A 22,925-nucleotide genomic window follows, 5' to 3' on the forward strand; every position below is an offset into this window, starting at 1 on the left:
TAAAAGAATTTGGGTAGATCCATGCCGGATAAAAGGCCGGATTTCTGATAAAAGAAAGGAGAGGATTGTGTGGAGATTGTAACTGATATTTGGTTTTTAGTTTATCCCAGAGAGATAAGAAGTGTTTAGTTATGGGATTATGAATTTTAAAGTGGTCTTTAGGATCAAGCCATAACAAGTTTGATATTAATAGAGGGTCATTTTCTGAAGCCTCTATAAATACCCATAATGGGATTTCCTGTTTTGCATGGTATTTGGACAGACTGGCCAAATGTGCTGCTCTGTAGTAGCTAGTAAAATTAGGGTATCCCAGGCCTCCTTTATTTTTTGGGAAGATGTAGTGTGTGTATAGGTATACGTGGTTTAGAAGAGCCCCATATAAATGAAGTTGCTCTTTTTTGTACTATTCTCAAAAAATAGGAAGGAATTGGAATAGGGAGGACTCTGAATAGATAAAGCAATTTGGGTAGAATAGTCATTTTGATTGCATTAATCTTCCCTATCCAGGATAAAGGAAGTTGCGACCATTGTTTTATTAGATTTGTGATCTGTCTTAATACAGGAGGATAATTGGTTGAGAATAAGTCAGAATGAGATGCTGTTAAATGAATTCCAAGATATGGGATTGATTTTTCTGCCCATGTGAATGGGAGTGCAGCCCTAGCCGGGATCAATTCCATGTTTGTGAGCGAAATATTAAGCACTAGGCATTTCCTAGGATTAATCATAAGGCCAGATAGGGCTGCAAATCCATCAAGAGCTGGTATTAAGTTAGGACCAGAGACCTGTGGTGATGATAGAAAAAGTAATATATCGTCTGCAAATATACATAATTTGTGTGTAATACCTCCTACTTCAATGCCAGTTATAGTTTGGTTTGTTCTGATGTATTGGGCCATGGGTTCGAGTATAAGGGCAAATAATAAGGGAGATAATGGGCAACCCTGTCGGGTACCTCTTTCGATATTAAAGGCATCAGATTTGTATCCAGCGTATTTTATATAGGCTTTGGGTTTATTATATAATGCTTTGATCCATGTTAAAAAGTGGGGTCCAAAACCCCATTTTTGTAATGAATATTGCATATATTGCCAGGATACTGTGTCAAATGCCCTCTTAATATCGAGAGATAGAAAACATAAAGGGATTTTCCGTTTTTTAGCAATATGTGCCAATAACACTGCCCTGCGTATATTATCGCCTGCCTGTCTATTTGGCATGAAGCCTACTTGATCTCTATGTATTAATTTTCCTATAATGCTATTGAGGCGTTTTGCTATTATTTTTGCTAATAATTTAATTTCAAGGTTTAACAGAGAGATAGGCCGATAATTCACACAGGAAGTATCATCAGAAAGGGGTTTTGGGATCATACAAACAATTGCCATTAGTGTTTCTTGCCGAAAAGAATGTCCTTCTAGAAGTTTGTTAAAAGTTTCAGTGAGAATGGGAGAGAGTATTTCTGAGAATGTTTTATAGTATAAAGCCGAGTAGCCATCTGGGCCTGGTCTTTTGTTAAGTTTTAGGTCTTTTATGGCGTTAGCAACTTCATCTATAGTTATAAACTCATTCAAACTGCTTTTTTGATTCTGAGACAACTCAGGTAAGGTTATTTTTGAGAAGAAGGATTCAGCCTCTGTAGGATTAAATTCATTGTTTGTCTTGTATAAAGTTGCAAGATGTGAGTGAAATTTATGGACTATTTTAACTGGATTACAAGTATAAACATTTTTTGATCATTTCAAACGTATTGGTTTGAAAGATTTGTTAGTTGAATTTAATGCCCGAGCCAAATATGTACCTGGTTTGTTTGTATTCATGTAGAAATTGTGTTTGGAGCGTTTGAGGGATTTATCAACTGACTCAGTGAGAAATAGATCGTATTCCAATCTAGATTTTTCCAGATGAGATTTTGTACTCAGATGGATTATCTTGGAATGATATGTAGGCTGCATTAAAATTGAGTTCTAGTTTTTTTGCTAGATTTTTGCGTTCCCGTTTAAATAGTGCCATTTGTCTTTGTATTGTACCACGCAAGACAGGCTTATGAGCTTCCCACAGTGTTATTGGGGAAATGTCTGTTGTATTATTAATTGATATGTATTCCTTTAAAGCTTGTTCAATGGCCATCTGATGTAGTGGGTGTTTGAGCATTATGTCCGGTAAGTACCACGTTGGGTCATGCGCTTTTGGTATGGCTGAGGCTATAGTAGTGTATACTGCATTATGGTCAGACCACGGAATCGGAATTATATCTGATGCAATAATTTCTGGTATCATTCCTATTGTTAGAAAAATATGATCTATTCTGGTGAAGGTTTGATGAGGGTGCGAGAAATAAGTGAATTTCTTTTTCATTGGGTTACTTTCTCTCCACGAATCTACCAGATTGTATTTGGAAAGAAGTTGAGAAAAAGGTAATCTAGAGGTTATTTTGGATGGTGTAAAAGGTGATTTATCTAGAAATGGGAGGAGGACCTGGTTCAAATCCCTGCACATTATCACTGTTCCTATTTTGTGTGTATTAATCACTTGTAATATATGTGAGAGGAATGGTGTAGGTTGTTTGTTAGGAGCGTAGTAGGAAATCACCGTGATTGCTGTATCCATTATATAACCCATGAGTATCAGGTATCTACCTTCTGGGTCTTTAATTTCTGATGATAAGGTGAATGGTGTGGATCGGTGAAATGCAATTAGAGTACCCCTTTGTTTGGTACAGCAGAAGCCGTGTAAATTTGTTGATAAAAAGGAGAAATATATTTTGGAGTAGAATCTTTGGTGAAGTGTGTTTCTTGGAGGCATACTATGTAAGCCTTCTTGTTATGGAAAGTACGGAAGGCTTTGGTCCTTTTTTGAGGGACATTTATTCCCTGAACATTCAGGGAAAGTATATTCAGTGGTGCCATGGCAACAGATCAAATAGTTTTGACTTACTTTTTGTTATGCAGAGCTGACTGCGCAGATCAACCTGTGTGGACTGAAGAGATGAAACGATAGAAAAGAAACCAGTGAATTCTGGAGTAAAGAGTAAACAAAAAACATATGAGATTAGATGATACATTGTATAAATTATTTTTTGCAAGTAATCACAATTTACCCATGAAAGAGAATAAATATCTCTCTCAGGGGAATAAGTGCCTTCGTCACACTCCTACATAATATGGTTGAGAGAATGAGGAGGGCTAATGGGGGTACACGGATCTTCCGTTTACAGGAGAGAAGTGCTATGTCAAAAGACATCAAAATGATGATTCATTAATTGGAGTGCAGAATATAGTTTTTGTTGAAATTATTTATTCCAGGGTGGTTGTATATGGTTAGTCTTGCCCTAGGCTAAATAATTCAGTTAGAAAGGTACTGTTAATAACTTTGGTATTGATGAAGATAGTTTGAATTATTTTGGGATTTTAACCCTTTTAGAGTAAACGATTACATATTTTATTCATATGTAACTGTTTAGATATGTTAACTCATAAAATTGAGGTTGTATTGCTTCAGATTAGAATAAACAAAAACATAGTTCTAGGAACTAGTTAGGTACTAATATATTTGTTTTAAGAAAAGAAAGAAAAAGCTTCCATTACTTCTGGATTATTGAACATATTTGTCCTAAAAAGTAATAAATCTATTGTTATTAACTGAAAATATATAACTGAACAAGAATTTCCTTATTTCACTTATATATTCTAAGGCTATATGAATCAGAAGTAATAAGAAATATAACTGGAATGTAACTTGTTCCCATACAGTGTGTGACTATCAGAATGCAGTTACATTCAGTTATAAATACAGGTTTTTTATAGAGAACCATCTCTTAGTATAATAAATGAAGAGATATCAGGAATTAGGATGTCAGTCCATTGAATCTTCTTGGTCCATGGATGATGTGGCGTAACGGCCTCTTTTGTAAGAATGATGATTCCCATTTTGTTCTGAAATTTTCTGGGTGCTGCCTGAAGGTGAAGATGATGCCATTCTTCTGCGTGTGGGGGTGTTGCTGCTTGTGGGTTCTGTCAGATTTAATTTTAAAGGGGTTTGTTGTAGTTCATCTGCTGATCTGCTTCTGTAAATTGTACCTTGGTAGTTAAATCTGACTGAAAAGGGGAAGCTCCATTGATACATAATGTTGTGGCGTTGCAGTTCCATTAGTTGGGGTTTCATGGATCGTCTTTTAGTAATAGTAAGTTGGGATAGGTCAGCAAAAATTTGATAATTGTGTCCTTGAAAATTAAGTTCCTTTTTTTCTCTTGCAGCAATTAGTATTTGTTCTTTCGTTCTGTAATAATGAAATTTTGTGATTATATCATGTGGGGGTCCGTCTTTCTTTTTGGCTGTGAGGGCTCTGTGTACTCTGTCCAGTTCTAAACGTTCAATAGGGATATCTGGCTTTAGTTCTTGTAATAGAGCAGTAATAGTAGATTGCAGGTCTGTCACAGTTTCAGGTATTCCCCTTATGCGCAAGTTTGAACGTCTGGCTCTATTTTCGTAATCTTCAAGCTTAGTTTGAAGTATTAAATTCTCTTCTTTTAATTGTTCCAATTCTGTTATATTTTCTTGGGTTTTAATTTCAATTTCATCAATTTTTATTTCTAAGGCTACGGTGCGGTTTCCCAGCTCTCTTATTTCTTTGGTTAGGCTGTTTGTCATTTGGTCTGAGGTTTGTTTTAAAGCCTTATGAAGCATCTTTTCAAATTGTAATAATATTACTGGGGATGCTGAGGAGGCTTGTGGAGAAGTTTGTGAGAGGATTTGTTCTGTATCTGACTCAAATGGAGAGTCTTGCTGTGACATTTTCTGTCTGTGAGAGCGCCCTGATGCTGTATATTGTGAGGTGACTGGAGCTGCTTTAGTTGCAGTGAGTGCCTGTGAGCTCTTTGTGAGATGATTTTTATTTCTGCCACGGCTTCCTCCCAGTACCATATTTCCTGCCCAAACTTTCACAGTTTGTTCCCTGGGGCAAAAAGGTTCAAATGGATACCTTTTGAGCCTGCAGGCTCCGCTTTGTCCTTCTCTTCTCTCCTCAGCGGTGTGGAGCTCTAACAATGCATGTCTGCTTCGCTAGGCTCCGCCTCCTGTCCCCCATGCTGACCAATTTTTCAACCATAAGATTCTACGCATATGCACCAGCCCAAGCATAAGGTGCGAGGCCTGAAGAATAGAATCCCTCATGGCGTCTATTGCAAAACATAACGCCGATGTCACGTACCTTACAGCGGAGCCCGAAATGATGAGGGTGGCCTCTTGCACGATTCCGGTCCAAGCACCCCTGGTGGTGGGTACAGGGAGTGCGAGGGCAACGAAAGGGTGCAGGTGCCTGCAGGCAGGAGGCTGGAACTTGGAGATACAGGAACCTCTGCTGAGGAGATGTGGAAACTGATCACCAGATATGTTCAGCGGGAGCCAGATCAGGATCAACTGCAAAATCAGGAACATGCAGGAGTCGGTAACAGGCTGGCAGCTGGGTACCAAATTAGAAGGCAAAACCATAGCCAAAAACAGGCAGAGGTTGGCAACAGATGGGCAGCGGGGAACAGAATCAGGAGGCAGAGCCGTAATCATAAGTCCAAGCCAAGGTCAGTATTGCAGGTAGAGGCAGGTTCAGCAGGCAGGGGAGATCCAAGAGAATGGTCAGAAGATAGCCGAGTCTTGACAGCTGGTCGCTGTGGTAGTGTCTCACGAAGGTACTGAAGCTCGATCATGTCGCTGCCCTGCAGATCTGCTCCAGAGTTGCCCCTGCCTTTTCTGCGACCGAGGTTGCCCAGGCTTTGGTCGAGTGGGCTTTGGCCCTACTTGGGGGGACAAGGTTTTGTCCCCAAATGGCCATCTGTATGGTAAGGTTTATTCATCGTGAGTCTCGATGCTTGCTTTGCCTTATTGACTCCTGCATAGAGGACAAATGACATGGTAGTTCTTTGCCAGCCCTTTGTTCTCTCGAGATAAGCTAGGAGTATTAAGTCTAGTTTGTTGTATGTGTCTCTTAGGAAGAGATGCGATAACCACATTCTGCATCCTGTGAAAGGTTGAAGAGACTTTTGGTAGAAAAACTTTGTTTGGCGAGAGGACTATTTTATCTGCCTGGGTCAGTCAGTAGGGTTCCATTGTGTAAAAAAAAAAAAAAACTTGAGACTTTCACCTACTCCCCCTAGCCGATGCTAGGGCTACCAAGAGTGCGGTTTTTAGTGTAAGATATTTATCTGAGCACTCCTCCAGTGGTTCGAATGGCAGAGAGAGGCATCCTCTGAGCACCGTGGAGAGGTTCCATGTTGGAGTTCTGCCGACTTTAGCGGGTCTGGTTCTATTTAATGAGATCAGGAATTGCTTTATAAATGGGTCATCTGCTAGTCTGGTGTCCAGACAGGGGGAGAGTGCTGCCACTTCGGCGTGCTCTGAGAGAGGATAAGTTTGCTCCCTCCTGCAGGAAATCCCAAATCGCTAGGATGATTCTCTGTCGGAATCCTGTTTGTTTCTGTACCAGGAGACAAACTTCCTTCTCACTCCAGTTATGGGGTTTTCTGCTGGCTAGAATGGGGTTGATCACCCTGTCCGACAGTTCTTTCTTTTGCAACCCTCTCAGTAACCAAGCCGAAAGCTTCATGAGTTTGCGATTCGGATGGTTGACTGGCCCTCGCAATAGGAGGTACGGTAGGTCTTGCTGTATCTGGTGCAGCTGGAGACAGTTTCTTTGAGTGACTGAACCATGTTCCCTGGGGCCAGTGAGGTGCTAGGAGTATCACTTTGGTATTAGAGTGGTCAGAGGGAATGCATAACATGGCTGGTGTGCCCAGCTTTGATTGAACGTATTCACTCTGATGTTGCCATCTGTGGTATCCAGCGAGAAAAACCTTGGCAGTTTCACATTTGTCCTTGAGGCAAACAGATCTACCTTGGGCACTCTCCAGGTTTGCGTGTTCCACAAGAAGGTTGCTAGGTTTAGAGACCACTCTGTCTGTTTTATGGTCTTTAGACTTAGAAAGTCTGTCAACATGTTGTCTGTCCCCTTCAAGTGTATGCCCGAGGTTGATCGGATGTTTGTCTTAGTCCATGACAGAGTTTCTTCTGTCAGGCTCAAACGAGGAGATTTCCTCTCTCCTTGCCTGTCCAGGTATGTCACTGTTGTGGCGTTTGTCTGACTGAATACGGACATCTCTCCCCTGGATGGTCCCCTCGAGACCATCTGGAGTTACATCTTCCCTGTGTACAGAGATCCCCCATGTGTGCCCCCCATACTAGGGTACTGGTGTCTGTGGTAAATCCTCACAGGGTTGGCTTGCGCCCATCTGCGCCCCTCGGCGTAACGGAGCGGATTGAGCCACCTCTGAAGAGATTGTTTGACCAACCAAGGGACAGGAATGGACATTTCTAAAGGATGATGGATCACCATCCCACTGGGTCAAATGTGATTATGTAGAGGCCTCATGTGGAGCTGTGCCCAGGTGATCGAGGACATCAGTCCTAGCACTGCCTCGTTCTTTTCTTCCGTCTGGAGGGTTTTGGTTACTCTGGCATCTAGCACATAATCCAAGTATACCACCTCTGGCTTGGGGTCAGCTACGATTTTTCTGTATTTACTATCCACCCCAGGTTGCCTTGCTGTCTCAGGCCCTTTAGCGCTTCTGCTATAATCTTTGAGAAGATTCCGGCCACAGAAGAGATGCCGAAAGATAAAAGATGTGTACTGCAGATGCAGGGTGGCCTGCAAGTCTATTGTGGCCATGCATACCCATGCTCTCCTGTTGAGCAGCTTAAATCTCCTGGAATGACAAAAGGACGCCTTCCCCTGCTTGTTTTTTGCTTGGGGGGAGCCCTTTGTTCTTCTCTGCAGTCCTGTCCAGGACCGTTTACAGGTCTGGCCCGAACAGAAAATTCCTGAGAATGGGATCCAACACAGCCTATTCCTAGAAGCGATATCCCCTCCTATGATTTTCAGCCACAGGGCTCTCTTCCCTAAGGTCATGGCCCTAGAAGATATCTTCCCATTTCAGCAGAGGCATCGGCTAGAAAAACTGCCACTCTGGTTAGTGTGAGAATAGTCCTCACTGATTCTTCCCTTAGTGTGTCTCCTAGCAACGCTTGCAGTTGAGACAGCCAGCTACTAGGGTGCAAGCTGTGCAGGTGGAAGCCATTGCTGGATTCACTTCTCATGCTCCGCATCATCAAAAGCTAAGTCAGATTTGTTTGCGACTCTCACGAGGGAGGCATCCACTTTGGGACATTTTCGCCCAAGTCTTGGGGTCTTCCTCTGCAAATGGATACCTGCGCTTGACCGCACCTGGTATGAAGAGCTTCTCCTGGGTTTTCTGGGCTGCAACCTCTTGTATATTTTGTCGTGCAGCTTTTTGCTCTTTGATACCCAGTGTGTCTGCTATAGCCTTTGGGCTAGGTTCCATAATTGCAACCTGAAGGTCGCACGATTTTTTGACGCAATTTTGCCAGGGATTTTGATGCAACTTGAAACCATGGTGTATTCTTGAGGTCTATGGACCTCAAGTCACATCAAAGTGGGACCAAAGTAGTGCAGGGACCACTTTGAAGTCGCGGCGACCTAAAGTGACACAGATATGAACGGTACTCATTGGAAGTCACAGGGTATGACTTTTGTCATGCGACTCTGCAGTCCCCAGTCGCATGACAAGTTGCACCAGATGAGACCGAGCCTTGGAAGATTATCTTTGTCTTCTGAGGGAAATAGGGTGCCCTCTGATGCCGAGTCATCCTCCTCGGAATCCCAGCATAAGCCGTCCTCTGAGATTTGTTCGGAGTTATCCAAATCGACTAGATGGGGTACTGGCTTGGCTAGAGCTTGCTGGCACCTCCAGCTTCTCTACTGCTGAGTGTATTGGCCCAATAGTGCTCTTTATTTCCTTTTTGAAGGAGTTAAGCATGTCCTTAAGGAAGCCTTTTGACTCCTTAGCCACCATTTTATGCATTTTTGGCATAGTGGCTTTTTTCACTCAGGGAAAAAAAAATGGTGATCGCAAGAGGCGCATGCCTTGCTCTGGTCTGCGCCCTTTTTTCCTCTGGGGCCTTTGCCTGCAAGTAAGCACAAAGGGCCTGAGTGAGGTTGGCGGTGTACAATGCAATTGTACAGTTTGTAGGGAGGTAAAGACAGAGGTGACTCCAGAGTGCTCTGGCTTACCTTGGAGCTGTCCTGACATGCAGGATCTGCAGGGCAGGGTGGAGAAGCGTCCGACCTGGCCGACCACCGGGATCCTCTGTTTAGAGAGTCCTTTCTGCTTCCTGCTCCAGCTCCAGCCCTGCCCCCAGCTGACCCCGTGCAGGTTGGTGGACACACCTGCACCTGCCACGCCCTCTCTGGCATCCTCCTTACTGGGTTTCCAATATGGAGGGGGCACATTAAAAGCCTTTTCCCTGGAGGCTCCAGCCTCTACCAAGATGACCGCCGACCGGACCGCACGATCGGAAATGATGCGTCCGGCCTCTCTTGCTATACTTCCCAGGACCACAAACGAGGGGATCTTGCAGAGAGGTTTGTGGGATGCGAGCAGAATACGATCGGTGAGCAGGAGGGTCGGCGGCCAGGTCACCTGCAAAGCGAGGGAACCTCTAAAGCACCTGGAGTGCAGGGCTCAGCCGGATAGCCCTCCACCATCGAGAAGCAGTAGCTGTGGGGAAAAATGCTGGCGGCATGTGGTGCAGCCGGGGGGATAGTTGCATACCCCTCTGTATGGGCGAAACTTCAGGCAGAGCCTTGAGGCTCAGATTGCTGCCCCTGCTCGCCCTCCCAAGGCCCCCTGGGCTGAATGGGATGCTGGTCAGGGAATCCCCTGCAGAAAGCACAGAGACTGGATAAAATAACAAACGTTTGCAGCTCCTGTGGGTCCGGAGGAAACACAAAACAACTGAGGCACACAGGTGAGACTAACAAATTTTTAATGGTTGCAGGAAGGAGGAGCCTATCTCTCGTATGCTGCCCTGGAAGACGATTGAAGAAAAATGCTCATCTGGGTGATCTCACTCAGAATACATAAGCTTTCCAGCAAAAGAGGAGTCAGCCTCTTCACGGTCCCCTGAGAGAAATTCGTCCTGCCCCCAGTTCCTCAGTTTGAGGGTCCTGGGTAATGGGGACCTGACGCGTTTTGTCCCACACTGGGATGCGATTAAAGCCGCTAACCTTTCTTCCAAACCTATCATGGCTGAGGAAAAAACCTCTTCAGTAATATAGACAGGGGCTGCAGTGTTGGAAACAGTTGCAACATTTGACAGCCCTAATGGCTCACTCTGATCAGCCACCTCAGATCTCTTAGGGGAGGATGCCATTGTAGAGATGAGTTTAGGCTTTTTTGAGCTTGAGGGAGTCCCTTTTGAGCCCTTTTTTTGGGGTGATTCTACCTCCCCTTCTGACCAGAAGAAATTGCACCCACTGCTTGAGCAAATAGTCCAGCAGCTGCCGCTGCTATTAATGCTCAGCCTGATGCTTTAGTAAATGTGCCAAGGGAATGCATGTGTCACTTACATGCCTCCTTTTTGCTCTTGTGTCCCTCCAACAGCTGCAGTCAGCAAAATTGAGTTTTTTCAATGTATTCCCGCGCTGGACGTTGCTGCACGCCACGCTAAGCCATGCCCCCTCCATATCTCCATCGCGCCCCCCCCTCCTCTTTTCAAAAAGAGCGTTTTCCCGTGTGAAGTGATCTAGCAGAACTTAATTTTCTGACTAAAGTTCGACTTTAAGAGAAGTTTAATGTTAGGGTTTACATATGCTTTAAAGTAGATGTAAACCCTAACTTACCGTATTTATCGGCGTATAACACGCGCCGGCGTATAACACGCACCCCAAGTTTAGGAGGGAATTTTAAGGAAAAAAACTTACATTTAAATGCCCATCAATGCAGCCTCATCAGTGTTCATCTGCAGCCTTTCCCCAGTGTCCAGTGCAGCCTTGTCAGTGCAGCTTTGCCCCAGTGCAGTCTTGTCAGTGCAGCTTTGCCCCAGTGCAGCCTTGTCCCCAGTGCAGCTTTGCCCCAGTGCAGCCTTGTCCCCAGTGCAGCTTTGCCCCAGTGCAGCCTTGTCCCCAGTGCAGCTTTGCCCCAGTTCAGCTTTGCCCCAGTGCAGCCTTGTCCCCAGTGGTCCGTGCAGCCTTGTCGCCGCCGACATACAAACGTTTAGTTTGTATTTTTAAACATGGCGCCGCGGAGTTCGGAGGGACTCGGGGGCGCTCGTTCAGCTGAACGAGCGCCGCCGAGGACACAGTGACTGGGCGGAGCCGAGATACACATAGCCGAGGCTTCTCGGCTATTCTCGGCGCCGTTCACAGTCACGCCCAGTCCCTATGATGGACATAACACAGGTCCAATGGCGGGACTGGGCGTGACTGAACGGCGCCGAGAATAGCCGAGAAGCCTCGGCTATGTGTATCTCGGCTCCGCCCAGTCACTGTGTCCTCGGCGGCGCTCGTTCAGCTGAACGAGCGCCGCCGAGTGCCTCCGAACTCCGCGGCGCCATGTTTAAAAATACAAACTATGTGAATGTCGGCGGCGATCGCGGCGATCGCTCCGACAGATCACAAAATAGCGGGGATCGGCGTATAACACGCACCCACGATTTTCCCCTTATTTTAAGGGGGAAAAAGTGCGTGTTATACGCCGATAAATACGGTAATTATATTTTGTTTGGTAAAGCACCTTGTATCAAACAATTGGCCCTTTTTTAAACAAAGTACTTGTTTTCACCTATATTTCAATCCTTTAACATTCCAGCACTGCTGATGTCCTGCAGCTTCCTCCTGTCTACAAGCACTCTGATTGGTTGCATGCCATTTTTCAGGGTGGACTTACTGATGATGGCAACAGTGGAACATACCAGTATATGTGCAGAAACAGCCACTTGATTAGAAGCTGCTTGCTTGACAGTATGACGATGCAGGTCCCAGTGCCGGGCTTATACTCCCTGCTGCCCTTGACCAACTGTTTTGTGTCTCCCTGCTCCTACCCAAAATCAACTGGCTAGAGTTAAGGCTATTACACATTGGTAGTTTTTTTTTCCTTCAACCGGGCAGGGGGGCTGAACAAAAAAAAACGGACAGCTCAGGAGGAGCCTCTGTACTAACTATCCAACGTTAGTACAGAGATCTCCCCTGCTGTTCTATTGTGTTCTGACAGGGGATACACCCCCCCCCTCCACCAGAATACTCCAGCAAGAAGCTCTGAAGGTCCAGCAAGGTATGCTGGACCTTCAGAGCACATGCGCCGTTGACGTCAGTGGCTGCATGCAGAGTGAATATCTCCTAAACTGTGCTTACCTGTAGAGATCTGTAGGTGAAAATCACAAAGCGGGGTTTACAACATGAACATTTGTTGTGCTGTAATTCAGTATTACCTGACTGGCTGAGGTAGTGTTTGACAATAGAAGACACTCCATGTGGAGTCACCAGGTTATAAGATCCATCTTTCATCACTATTCCTTCTACTACAGCATTTAATGGTTTTAGGATTCCTTTTGCCACTAGCTCATCATGAAACCTAAAAGATTAAAACAAAATTAGGTGAGCAATACAATTTCAGTTCTTACTGCATTTAAATTGTATCCAAGTGTATCTTACCATTTGCTATGGTAACGATTAGCATAGTGACAGAAGGAGAGGGTAAAACCCAAAAACAATAGCTGTGACAGGAACAGCGGGCAAATCGTCCAATGAGGATGACTGTTTAACCACTTCGTCATCTGCTATGGGCCGGGCGGTCATATGACGTCCAGCAGGATAACATGGGGGCGCACATCGCGGTAATCGGTGGAGCGGTGTGTCAGTCTGACACACCGTTGCACCGATCTTGGTAAAGAGCCTCCGGCTGAGGCTCTTTACCACGTGCTCAGCCATGTCCAATCACGGCTGATCACGATGTCAATAGGAAGAGCCTTTGATCGGCTTTTCCTCACTCGCGTCTGACAGACGCGAGTAGAGGAGAGCCGATCAGCGGCTCTCCTGACAGGGGGGGGGTCTGCGCTGATTGTTAATCAGCACAGCCCCCCCCCTCAGATGACCACATTTGACCACCAGGGATTGCCACTAGGACCACCAGGGAAGGGGGCAACATGTGGATGGCCAGGTATGTACCCCATGGCCATCCACATGTGCCCAATGTGCCCAGTCAGTGCCCAATCTGTGTCAATCAGTGCCCACAAATGGGCACTGATTGGCACCATTATATTGCAGTGATGCCCAGCAATGCCACCCTTAGGGGCATCGGTGCCATCAATCAGTGTCATCAGTGCCACCCATCAGTGTCCATCGGTGCTACCTGTCAGTGCCCATCCATGCCCATCAGTGCCCACCTATCAGTGCCCATCAGTGCGTCCTATTAGTGCCACCTATAAGTACCCATCAGTGCCACCCATAAGTACCCATCAATGCCACCTATGAGTGCCCATCAGTGCCGCCTATGAGTGCCCATCGGTGCCACCTATGAGTGCCCATCAGTGCCGTATACCAAGCCACCTATCAGTGGCCATCAGTGCCACCTATCAGTGCCCATCATCAGTGCCACCTCATCGGTGCCCATCAGTGCCGCCGTATCAGTGCCCGTCAGTGCAGCCATATCAGTGCCCGTCATTGAAGAAGAAAACATACTTATTTACAAAAATTTTTAACAGAAAAAGAAAAACTTTTTTTTTTTTTCTGTCTTTTTTTATTTGTTGTGCAAAAAATAAAAACCGCAGAGGTGATCAAATAGCACCAAAAGAAAGCTCTATTTGTGGGAACAAAATGATAAAAAAATTGTTTTACAGTGTTGCATGACCGCGCAATTGTCATTCAAACTGCGACAGCGCTGAAAGCTGAAAATTGGCCTGGGCGGGAAGGTGTCTAAGTGCCTGGTATTGAAGTGGTTAAAATGGTTGTAAAGGAAGGTTTTTTTTTAATCTGAATGCATTCAGATAAAAAAACGTTCTGTGTGCAGCAGCTCCCCTCATACTTACCTGAGCCCCATCTCTATCCAGCAACGTGCACGAGTGCCTCGGCCATCTGGAACTCTCCCTTCTGATTGGCTGAGACGCAGCAACGGTGCCACTGGCTCCCGCTGCTGTCAAAGTGGGTTAGCCAATCAGGAGAGAGAGAGGGCAGGGCCGAACCGCAGCTTCGTGTCTGAATGGACACACGGAGCTGTGGCTCGGCTTGGGTGCCCCCCATAGCAAGCTGATTGCTGTGAGGGCACTCGACAGGAGGGATGGGCAAAGAGCGCGAGGGACCCGAGAAGAGGAGGATCTGGGCTGCTCTGTGCAAAATTACTGCACAGAGCAGGTAAGCATAATATGTTTGTTATTTTTAAAGAAAACAAAAACCAAGACTATAGTATCATTTTAAGATTTTATTGACACCAGATGCACTTTTAATGCGTGCCAGCGCATATACATTGTAAACAGGAACAGTTTACAACAGTGAGTTGTGCAGATGTGCGCGACCCACAAAAAAAAAAAAAAAAAAAAACACATGCCCTACAGGTGCAACAATCATAGAAACATAGAAAAGTGACGGCAGAAAAAAGGTCAAGTCTGCCCTTTTTTTTTTTTTTTTTGCAAAACAGCCTGTGAAGTTTCCTTTACAAAAACCTTACTGTAGCAAAAAAAAAAACAAAAAAAAAAAAAAAAACATATAATACAGTGCAAAACAGCATGTTAAAATGCACAGCACTGCATCAAGCCAAAACATGTCAATGCTTGTGTAGGTGTGCATGCATTTTTGCATGTCACGTTTAGGGCTGCCCACTCATTTCAATGAGCTGCCCTACACACGAAAAATCACATGCATGACCTATTTTTTTTTTTTAAATCGCGCTGCACCAAAACACATGGTACTTTGTTGCCATTTGTCTTGGGGTGTGCATTAGCAAGGTGTATTGAGGGGCTATTATTAATCATTTGCACTAGTGTTAATACTAGTATTATTACTATTATAATTATTAATCCTCTGATTGGCTGAGTTGGAGAGGCAGGAAGATGATGTCACAATCTTCAACTCAACCAGAGGAAGCTTTGCGATAATTCATAGGATACAAAGCTCCCTGTGTAAGGCTGAGTGCAGCTCAGCCTGACTCAATTTTGTTCCCAGAAAGAGACAGGAAGTTCCCATCCCATTGTTGGGGCACAGCACTGTATAGCGTATGAAGCTAAGGATACATAAAGTTTATACAGCATACACAGCCCCTGCAACTCTCAGTGAAGGTAACCGTTTGTTTGGACCAGCTTGGTCCAAACTAACTATTTAAACTTCACTAAAATCTGGAGATCAGCTTTAACATTTTCCCTACTAAACTCAAAACATAAACACTATATATACAGTGGGGACGGAAATTATTCAGACCCCCTTAATTTTTTCACTCTGTTATATTACAGCCATTTGCTAAAATCATTTAAGTTAATTTTTTTCCTCATTCATGTACACACAGCATCCCATATTGACAGAAAAACACAGAATTGTTGACGCTTTTGCAGATTTATTAAAAAAGAAAAACTGAAATATCACATGGTCCTAAGTATTCAGACCCTTTGCTCAGTATTTAGTAGAAGCACCCTTTTGATCTAATACGGCCATGAGTCTTTTTGGGAAAGATGCAACAAGTTTTTCACACCTGGATTTGGGGATCCTCTGCCATTCCTCCTTGCAGATCCTCTCCAGTTCTGTCAGGTTGGATGGTAAACATTGGTGGACAGCCAATTTTAGGTCTCTCCAGAGATGCTCAATTGGGTTTAAGTCAGGGCTCTGGCTGGGCCATTCAAGAACAGTCATGGAGTTGTTGTGAAGCCACTCCTTCGTTATTTTAGCTGTGTGCTTAGGGTCATTGTCTTGTTGGAAGGTAAACCTTCGGCCCAGTCTGAAGTCCTGAGCACTCTGGAAAAGGTTTTCGTCCAGGATATCCCTGTACTTGGCCGCACTCATCTTTCCCTCGATTGCAATCGTCCTGTCCCTGCAGCTGAAAAACACCCCCACAGCATGATGCTGCCACCATCACTGTTGGGACTGTATTGGACAGGTGATGAGCAGTGCCTGGTTTTCCCCACACATACTGCTTAGAATTAAGGCCAAAAAGTTCTATCTTGGTCTCATCAGACCAGAGAATCTTATTTCTCACCATCATGGAGTCCTTCAGGTGTTTTTTAGCAAACACCATGCAGGCTTTCATGTGTCTTCCACTGAGGAGAGGCTTCTGTCGGGCCACTCTGCCATAAAGCCCCGACTGGTGGAGGGTTGCAGTGATGGTTGACTTTCTACAACTTTCTCCCATCTCCCGACTGCATCTCTGGAGCTCAGCCACAGTGATCTTTGGGTTTTTCTTTACCTCTCTCACCAAGGCTCTTCTTCCCCGATAGCTCAGTTTGGCCGGACGGACAGCTCTAGGAAGGGTTCTGGTCATCCCAAATGTCTTCCATTTAAGGATTATGGAGGCCACTGTGCTCTTAGGAACCTTAAGTGCAGCAGATTTTTTTGTAACCTTGGCCAGATCTGTGCCTTGCCACAATTCTGTCTCTGAGATCTTCAGGCAGTTCCTTTGACCTCATGATTCTCATTTGTCCAGAAGAAAGAAACATATGAGTGTCACAGCAAAGGGTCTGAATACTTAGGACCGTGTGATATTTCAGTATTTCTTTTTTAATAAATCTGCAAAAATGTCAACAATTCTGTTTTTCTGTCAATATGGGATGCTGTGTGTACATTAATGAGGAAAAAAATGAACTTAAATGATTTTAGCAAATGGCTGCAATTTAACAAAGAGTGAAAAATTTAAGGGGGTCTGAATACTTTCCGTCCCCACTGTACATACTATGACAAATACTACTACCATACATGCACTTTAAAATGACTAACAGGTTTGTTTAAAAAGATTTAAAATGGGGAATACACTTTGTGATGCTCCATAAATTTAGGAGCTGGCTTTGGTTTTTAAAAACAGTGCCCTGAGACTATAATTAATGTATGGTAGCCCGAACTTCAGACATGATTTTGCAGTTTATGAATAACTCTGCCTTAGTAAATAAAGTGCTTCATTTTTACTGATCTGGATACATTGTATATGTAGTACATTTCAAATGAATATAAAACTCTCACAGTTTGTGCTTCTGAGCATAGTCCGAGGTGACAGTAATGTACTGGGCTCCCAGGTCGACTGTGCACTTCGGGTCTGAAGGACAACGGCTGGTGGACATGCGCCCTCCTAAAAGCAAAGGGAAAAAAAATGCTAATTTAAAACATAGGCACCAGAGTAGAGCTTCACATCATTATATTGATTAAAACAAAAATAGAGTCATATTTTTTTAATAAAATGTAAAGGAACCCACAAAGGGGAAAGAAAAACAGGGTATTGGGACTTTCTGATACCAAAGAAGATGTGAACAGTATGCAAAAACATGAAATATTTGTCTAAAATATAACATAACATTTTATTAGAACATTAAAATAACCCCTGGAAAGACGGGGACAACGTAGAACAACCTAAAATACTTGGGTATAAAACTGTAAAAGCTGAAGTTGTACTGTATGTAGTACAAGCTTGTGACTTAGGCACCAATGTGCATAATATACAAACAGATGCACAACATCAGAACTCTGATGCATTTCAGCTATTTAAGTCTTCCTCATGGGTACTTTCATCCTTTGGTACTTTCAAAGGATCTTTTAAAAAAGCAGCATCAGCAAAAAAAACTGAAGTTTTACATATGTTGATGTCTCTGGTGGGGGTGGGGGCAGCACCACATGTTCCTCCACTAGTCCTAAAAAGCACAAGGGATATCAAAGAGGTCCGAGAGCCTGCATGGTCCTAGGGCATGTGTGTTGTCACCCTGACCTTAAGTCTAAAGGGGGCCCCAAGGTAGCTGGCTTTCTTCCTTATAATGAGGGATTAAGTGGCCCACGAGTCCGTAGAGCCTATATTCTCATGTGTGCCGATGGAAAAAGCATAGAGATGGCTGCCGGCCTGTGTGCACCTACCCCCACCAAAAGCCATTTGGCATAGAGATGGCTGCTGGCCTGTGTGCACCTTCCCCCACCAAAAGCCAACCCACCAACCTCATCTGCAGATATTGCCCAAACTGTCCCCTCCACTGCTCCCAGGACCTCCTGCTCTCTAGCTCCCTTGTTACCTTCTCCCACGCTCGCCTACAGGACTTCACTAGAGCCTCTACCATCCTCTGAAACTCCCTGCCTCGGTATGTCTGATCAGCCCCTACCCTGTCCACCCTTAGGAGATCCCTGAAAACTGATCTTTTCAAGGAAGCCTATCCCACACCCACTTAATAACTGTACCCAAGCCCCCCCCATCAAATCATACCCGACAGCTATTACCTTTTGTACCACCTATCCCCTCCCTTTACAACATAAGCTTCATGAGCAGGGCCCTCCTGTCCCTTCTGTACTGAACTGTATTGTAATTGTGCTGTCCCCCCCTCTACATTGTAAAGCGCTGCACAAACTGTTGGCACTATATAAATTGTGTATAATAATAATAATAATAATAATAATAATAATAATAATAGAGATGGCTGCTGGCCTGTGTGCACCTTCCCCCACCAAAAGCCATTTGGTGGTCTTCATGTTATAAAGTTTGAATACCATGTGATAGATATATTACTTATCACTGTAAAAGAACATATTCCACACTTCTTTTTTTCCCCAATTTTTCCAGAAAAACAAAAACACAAAAAACGGCTTTAAAAAAGGGGGAAATAAAAAAACTGTGCAAATTTTTCCATTTTTTTCCCTGGCCTTCCCATCTCTAGTGGCAAGTACCTGTAAGGAAAGTAAATGTTGCTATTTGTAAGTTTGATAGTTTCCTTAACCGCTTCCCGACCAGCCGCCGCAGTTATACTGTGGCAGATTGGCTCCCCTGCACGAGCCGTCGTAGCTATACGTCGGCTCGCGGGGTCGGGATAGCAGGCGACCCGGGGGTGCTAATGCTCGTGGCCGACGGTCGCGATGACCGTCGGCCACGAGTGATCGTGAGCAGGAGACACAGAACAGGGACGAGTGTGTGTAAACACACACTTCCCTGTTCTGTTCTGACAGGCGTGACAGATCGTGTGTTCCTATTAGCTAGGAACCACGATCCGTCACTTCTTGTAGTCAGTCCCCTCCCCCTTCAGTTAGAATCACCTCCCAGGGAACACAGTTAACCCCTTGATCACCCCCTAGTGTTAACCCCTTCACCGCCAGTGACATTTTTACATTTTTACATTTAATCAATGCATTTTTATAGCACTGATCTCTGTATTAATGCCAATGGTCCCAAAAATGTGTAAAAATTGTCCGATGTGTCCACCATAATGTCGCAGTCATGATAAAAATCGCAGATCGTCACCATTACTAGTAAAAAAAATAATAATAAAAATGCTATAAATCTATCCCCTATTTTGTAGACGCTATAACTTTTGTGCAAACCAATCAATATACGCTTATTGTGATTTTTTTTACCAAAAATATGTAGAAGAATACATATTGGCCTAAACTGAGAAAAAAATAGCTTTTTTAAAAAAAAAAAATGGGGGTATTTATTATAGCAAAAAGTACAAAATATTGTGTTTTTTTTCAAAATTGTCGCTCTTTTTTTGTTTATATCGCAAAAAATAAAAAAACGCAGAGGCGATCAAATACCACCAAAAGAAAGCTCTATTTGTGGGAAAAAAAGGAAGTCAGTTTTGTTTGGGTGCAGTGTCACACGACAGCGCAATTGTCAGTTAAAGCGACACAGTACCGAATCGCAAAAAGTGCTCTGGTCAGGAAGGGGGTAAATTCTTCCAGGGCTTAAGTGGTTAAATACAAATTACTGAGAGTACGCAGTTTACAGTATTAAGTGGAAGGTCTGCTTTAAGAGTTTAATTATGAGATTATAATTACATGAATGTATCAATAAATGACAGAGGGCAGAGGAAAATAACATTGCTAATAGATTCAGCTAATTGATTAAAAATGCCAAATTGTGAGTAATTGATCAAATGAGTCGCACTACTGAAAATCACTAACAGCCGATATTAACAGTAATGCAAAGGAGGATTTTGGTGGCTGAATTAAAATAGTAAAAGTTGGCCGAGCCATAGGGTTTCTTTCTTAGTTGATAATCACACTCCCAGGAGTGCTTGGACCCTCTACAACTTGTTAGTAGAGATGAGCCTGGGCGTCCTTCCAACTCACTCTTCCATTCACCTTGGTTTATCCAACTAGGTTACTATCATAAAGTGTTTATGTTACATTCATATTATCATGCACATTTCTTAATTCTTTCACCCTTTTCTCACATCTAATTTACTTTACATATTCTCTCATATTATTTATTCATTCCCATTTCTTATTTTTTCTATTCACTAAATGTAACCTTTTTTGTCATTTTCTTTTTAATTCATTTATTTTCTTTTTTCACTTTTATAAAAACACCTTTTTTCATGTTTTCCTTTTATTTCTTTTTGACACAGTAAATTAGTCTTTTTACATCAACACGCTTCACTTGTGTTATTCAGGTTTTACACATACATTCTCAAGCGGCACATGATACGTAAAAAAACCCATTGTTCTTCAAGCCCCCACCTCTACAACTAAGAGGACACCCAATCTCATCTCTAATTGTGAGAAGAGCTTATGGAGCACAATATAATAGGGCCGCTAAACAACCACTAGTAAAGTGAACCACCGTATTTTACTTACATAGCTTCATCAGGCACTGTAGTGCTTTAATCACTTCAGTCCAGAAGGTGAAACAAACCCTAACACCTAAGACTAGTTCTGAAATTTTGGCATGTGTTAGTAAAATCGGACATAGCGACCCAACTACTTTTTATCCCAGAGGAACCCTTGAAATAGGGTCATTGGAAAAATGTCCCTTACATTGGCGGTTGTAAGTCAGAAGAATGGCCACCACATGGTGGCCACAATGACATCCGTGTAGTCATGCAGCTGGCTCTGCCAAGTGGCCTTGGTCCTGGAACTATGTAGGCACCATCAGATGGGAGGTCATTTAGCCATACCTCAGGTAACCCCTTTCCACCCCTGGTTGAGAATGGCTTACTTAAGGCTCATTCACACTTGCAGTTTAAGGGCAGTAAAACCCTGTAGTTAAGCCACATTATGGCCTCAGCAGGAATTATACCCTCTGTCACTCTCGGCAGGCGTAGTAATTGGCACTGCTTTGCAAGTACCCTGCAGCCACGTACAATGCACGTTTCTATTTTAAACTGAATGGGTTGTGTTACAAGCTGAGGGTTTACATACACTTTTTGTTTTTAGTGCTCAGATGCAGTGTAGTTCTGCAATAACCAGTGATTCACGTCTGTGCAGCTGTGTGCTGCATGCAGGGCATGCTATACATTTCAATAGGCTCCCCACCCATAAGAAACATGGGGAAAGACGTCTCCGGCCCTTTTTCTTAAAAAGAGTAGCATGTTTCTCTGCGGGTCGGGAACACAGTAATGTGAACCAAGCTTAAAGCTGGCCATACACTATACAATCAGATTGTACAATCTTCTGCAGGTCTACCAAAACTACACTATATTACCAAAAGTATTGCCTTTACACGCATATTACCTTTTAATGGCATCCCAGTTGAATGAGGAGAAAGAGTTAACATGACTAAAACTTTAATATAGCTGACAGAAGAATATCTCTTATTTTAGGGTCTTGTTTGTCACGATGACCACAATATAGATAAGGTCTGGTAAGAACTGATTTTGAAATTATGTCTTCAGTAAAAGTCAGAACGTCAGCATTACATAGGGGATATTATCTAAAAACATAATTTAACTATCAGCTATAAATACTAGTTTAGACTATGTCTGAAATGCTCTATGTGTGTATAGGAATTATGTGTCATGTGATGAACTCTGTCCTCCCTCCTTTCTCTTTAAGTTGTGCAATATTCTTTGTCCGTAATTTTTATAAAGATGTGATTCTAACCATTAAAAGCAAGCATTCATTCAATGACTCTCTTGTCTGCATTGAATGCTTCCGGAGCTCCGAAAGAATTCTACTGATTGTCCAGGTCTAAGCAGATTCAACCCCTTCAGTGGTGGCAGCGGGTGGTATACGGTGTTCATCTGAGGTAATATAGTAATATGTCTGCTTTTTTGACAGTTGTTCTTGCCTTGGCTCTGACAATACTGCATCCTTGTATATTGCAAAATTGCAAACTGCTGTGCTTTTGGCAAGCACATTAGAGCAAAAAGTCTTTGGTAGACTAATAGTGCAAAATTGTAGAGAGGTTAATTAAGTGTTCTTGCATAGCAAGACCAGTAATATACCGAAACGTGCGGATTGTTCCCGATTGGTGTGCTATTACTTTGTGGAACGTTTCGCTGAATGGTTCACGAAATATCGTCGTTTTTGCGGCAAAATTGGTCCCATAGGAATGAATGGTGAAATGTTCAAAACTAGAGTGGGAGGTGACAAAAGCTGACAACCCCATGATCAGCCAAAACATTATGACCACCTCATGATCACCAAAACATTATGACCACCCCATGATCAGCCAAAACATTATGACCACAACATGATCAGCCAAAACATTATGACCACCCCATGGAAAAAAAAAATATTTAAAAAAAAAAAAATCATTTTTGAAAACAAAAAAATCATTTTTGAAAAAGAAAAAATCATTTTTGAAAAAAATGTTCAGCTCTTTCAGCTAATGATGGGACTTCTTCAACTTTTTTACTACTATTTATACTTTTTAAAGTATTAGGCTTTTTAACACTTTTCACAGTTACTCCAGCCACTTCAACCACACAACAGTTACTCAAGCCACTCCACCCAGTTACTCCGCCCACTCCAGTTGTAGACTACTGTAGGTGGAGGCAAGAACACTTCACACAATTTCCCCAGAAATTGTAGCTTTTCTAGTTGTAAACTGCTGTGCTTTTGGGAATCACATTAATATTAGTCTTTGGGAGACTAAAATAGAGGCTCTTAAGGAAGGAGCTGGACAATCAGTGGAATTCTA

At 43.4% G+C, this 22,925-nt stretch overlaps 1 protein-coding gene across 5 annotated transcripts in view; it reads right to left on the reverse strand.

Moving 5' to 3' along the window:
- RNLS (renalase, FAD dependent amine oxidase) overlaps positions 1 to 22,925 on the reverse strand; it is a 252,672-nt gene that overhangs the window by 211,660 nt on the left and 18,087 nt on the right. For all 5 annotated transcript variants that reach the window (XM_073596350.1, XM_073596351.1, XM_073596352.1 and 2 more), the window contains exons 2-3: positions 17,057 to 17,162; positions 12,337 to 12,479 (exon numbers count right to left, since the gene is read on the reverse strand). In XM_073596350.1, coding sequence (XP_073452451.1) covers positions 12,337 to 12,479; positions 17,057 to 17,162 — 249 coding nt within the window. The remainder of the gene's footprint in view (positions 1 to 12,336; positions 12,480 to 17,056; positions 17,163 to 22,925) is intronic.

Source organism: Aquarana catesbeiana, linkage group LG08, assembly GCF_042186555.1.
Source record: "Aquarana catesbeiana isolate 2022-GZ linkage group LG08, ASM4218655v1, whole genome shotgun sequence".
Lineage (NCBI taxonomy): Eukaryota > Metazoa > Chordata > Amphibia > Anura > Ranidae > Aquarana > Aquarana catesbeiana.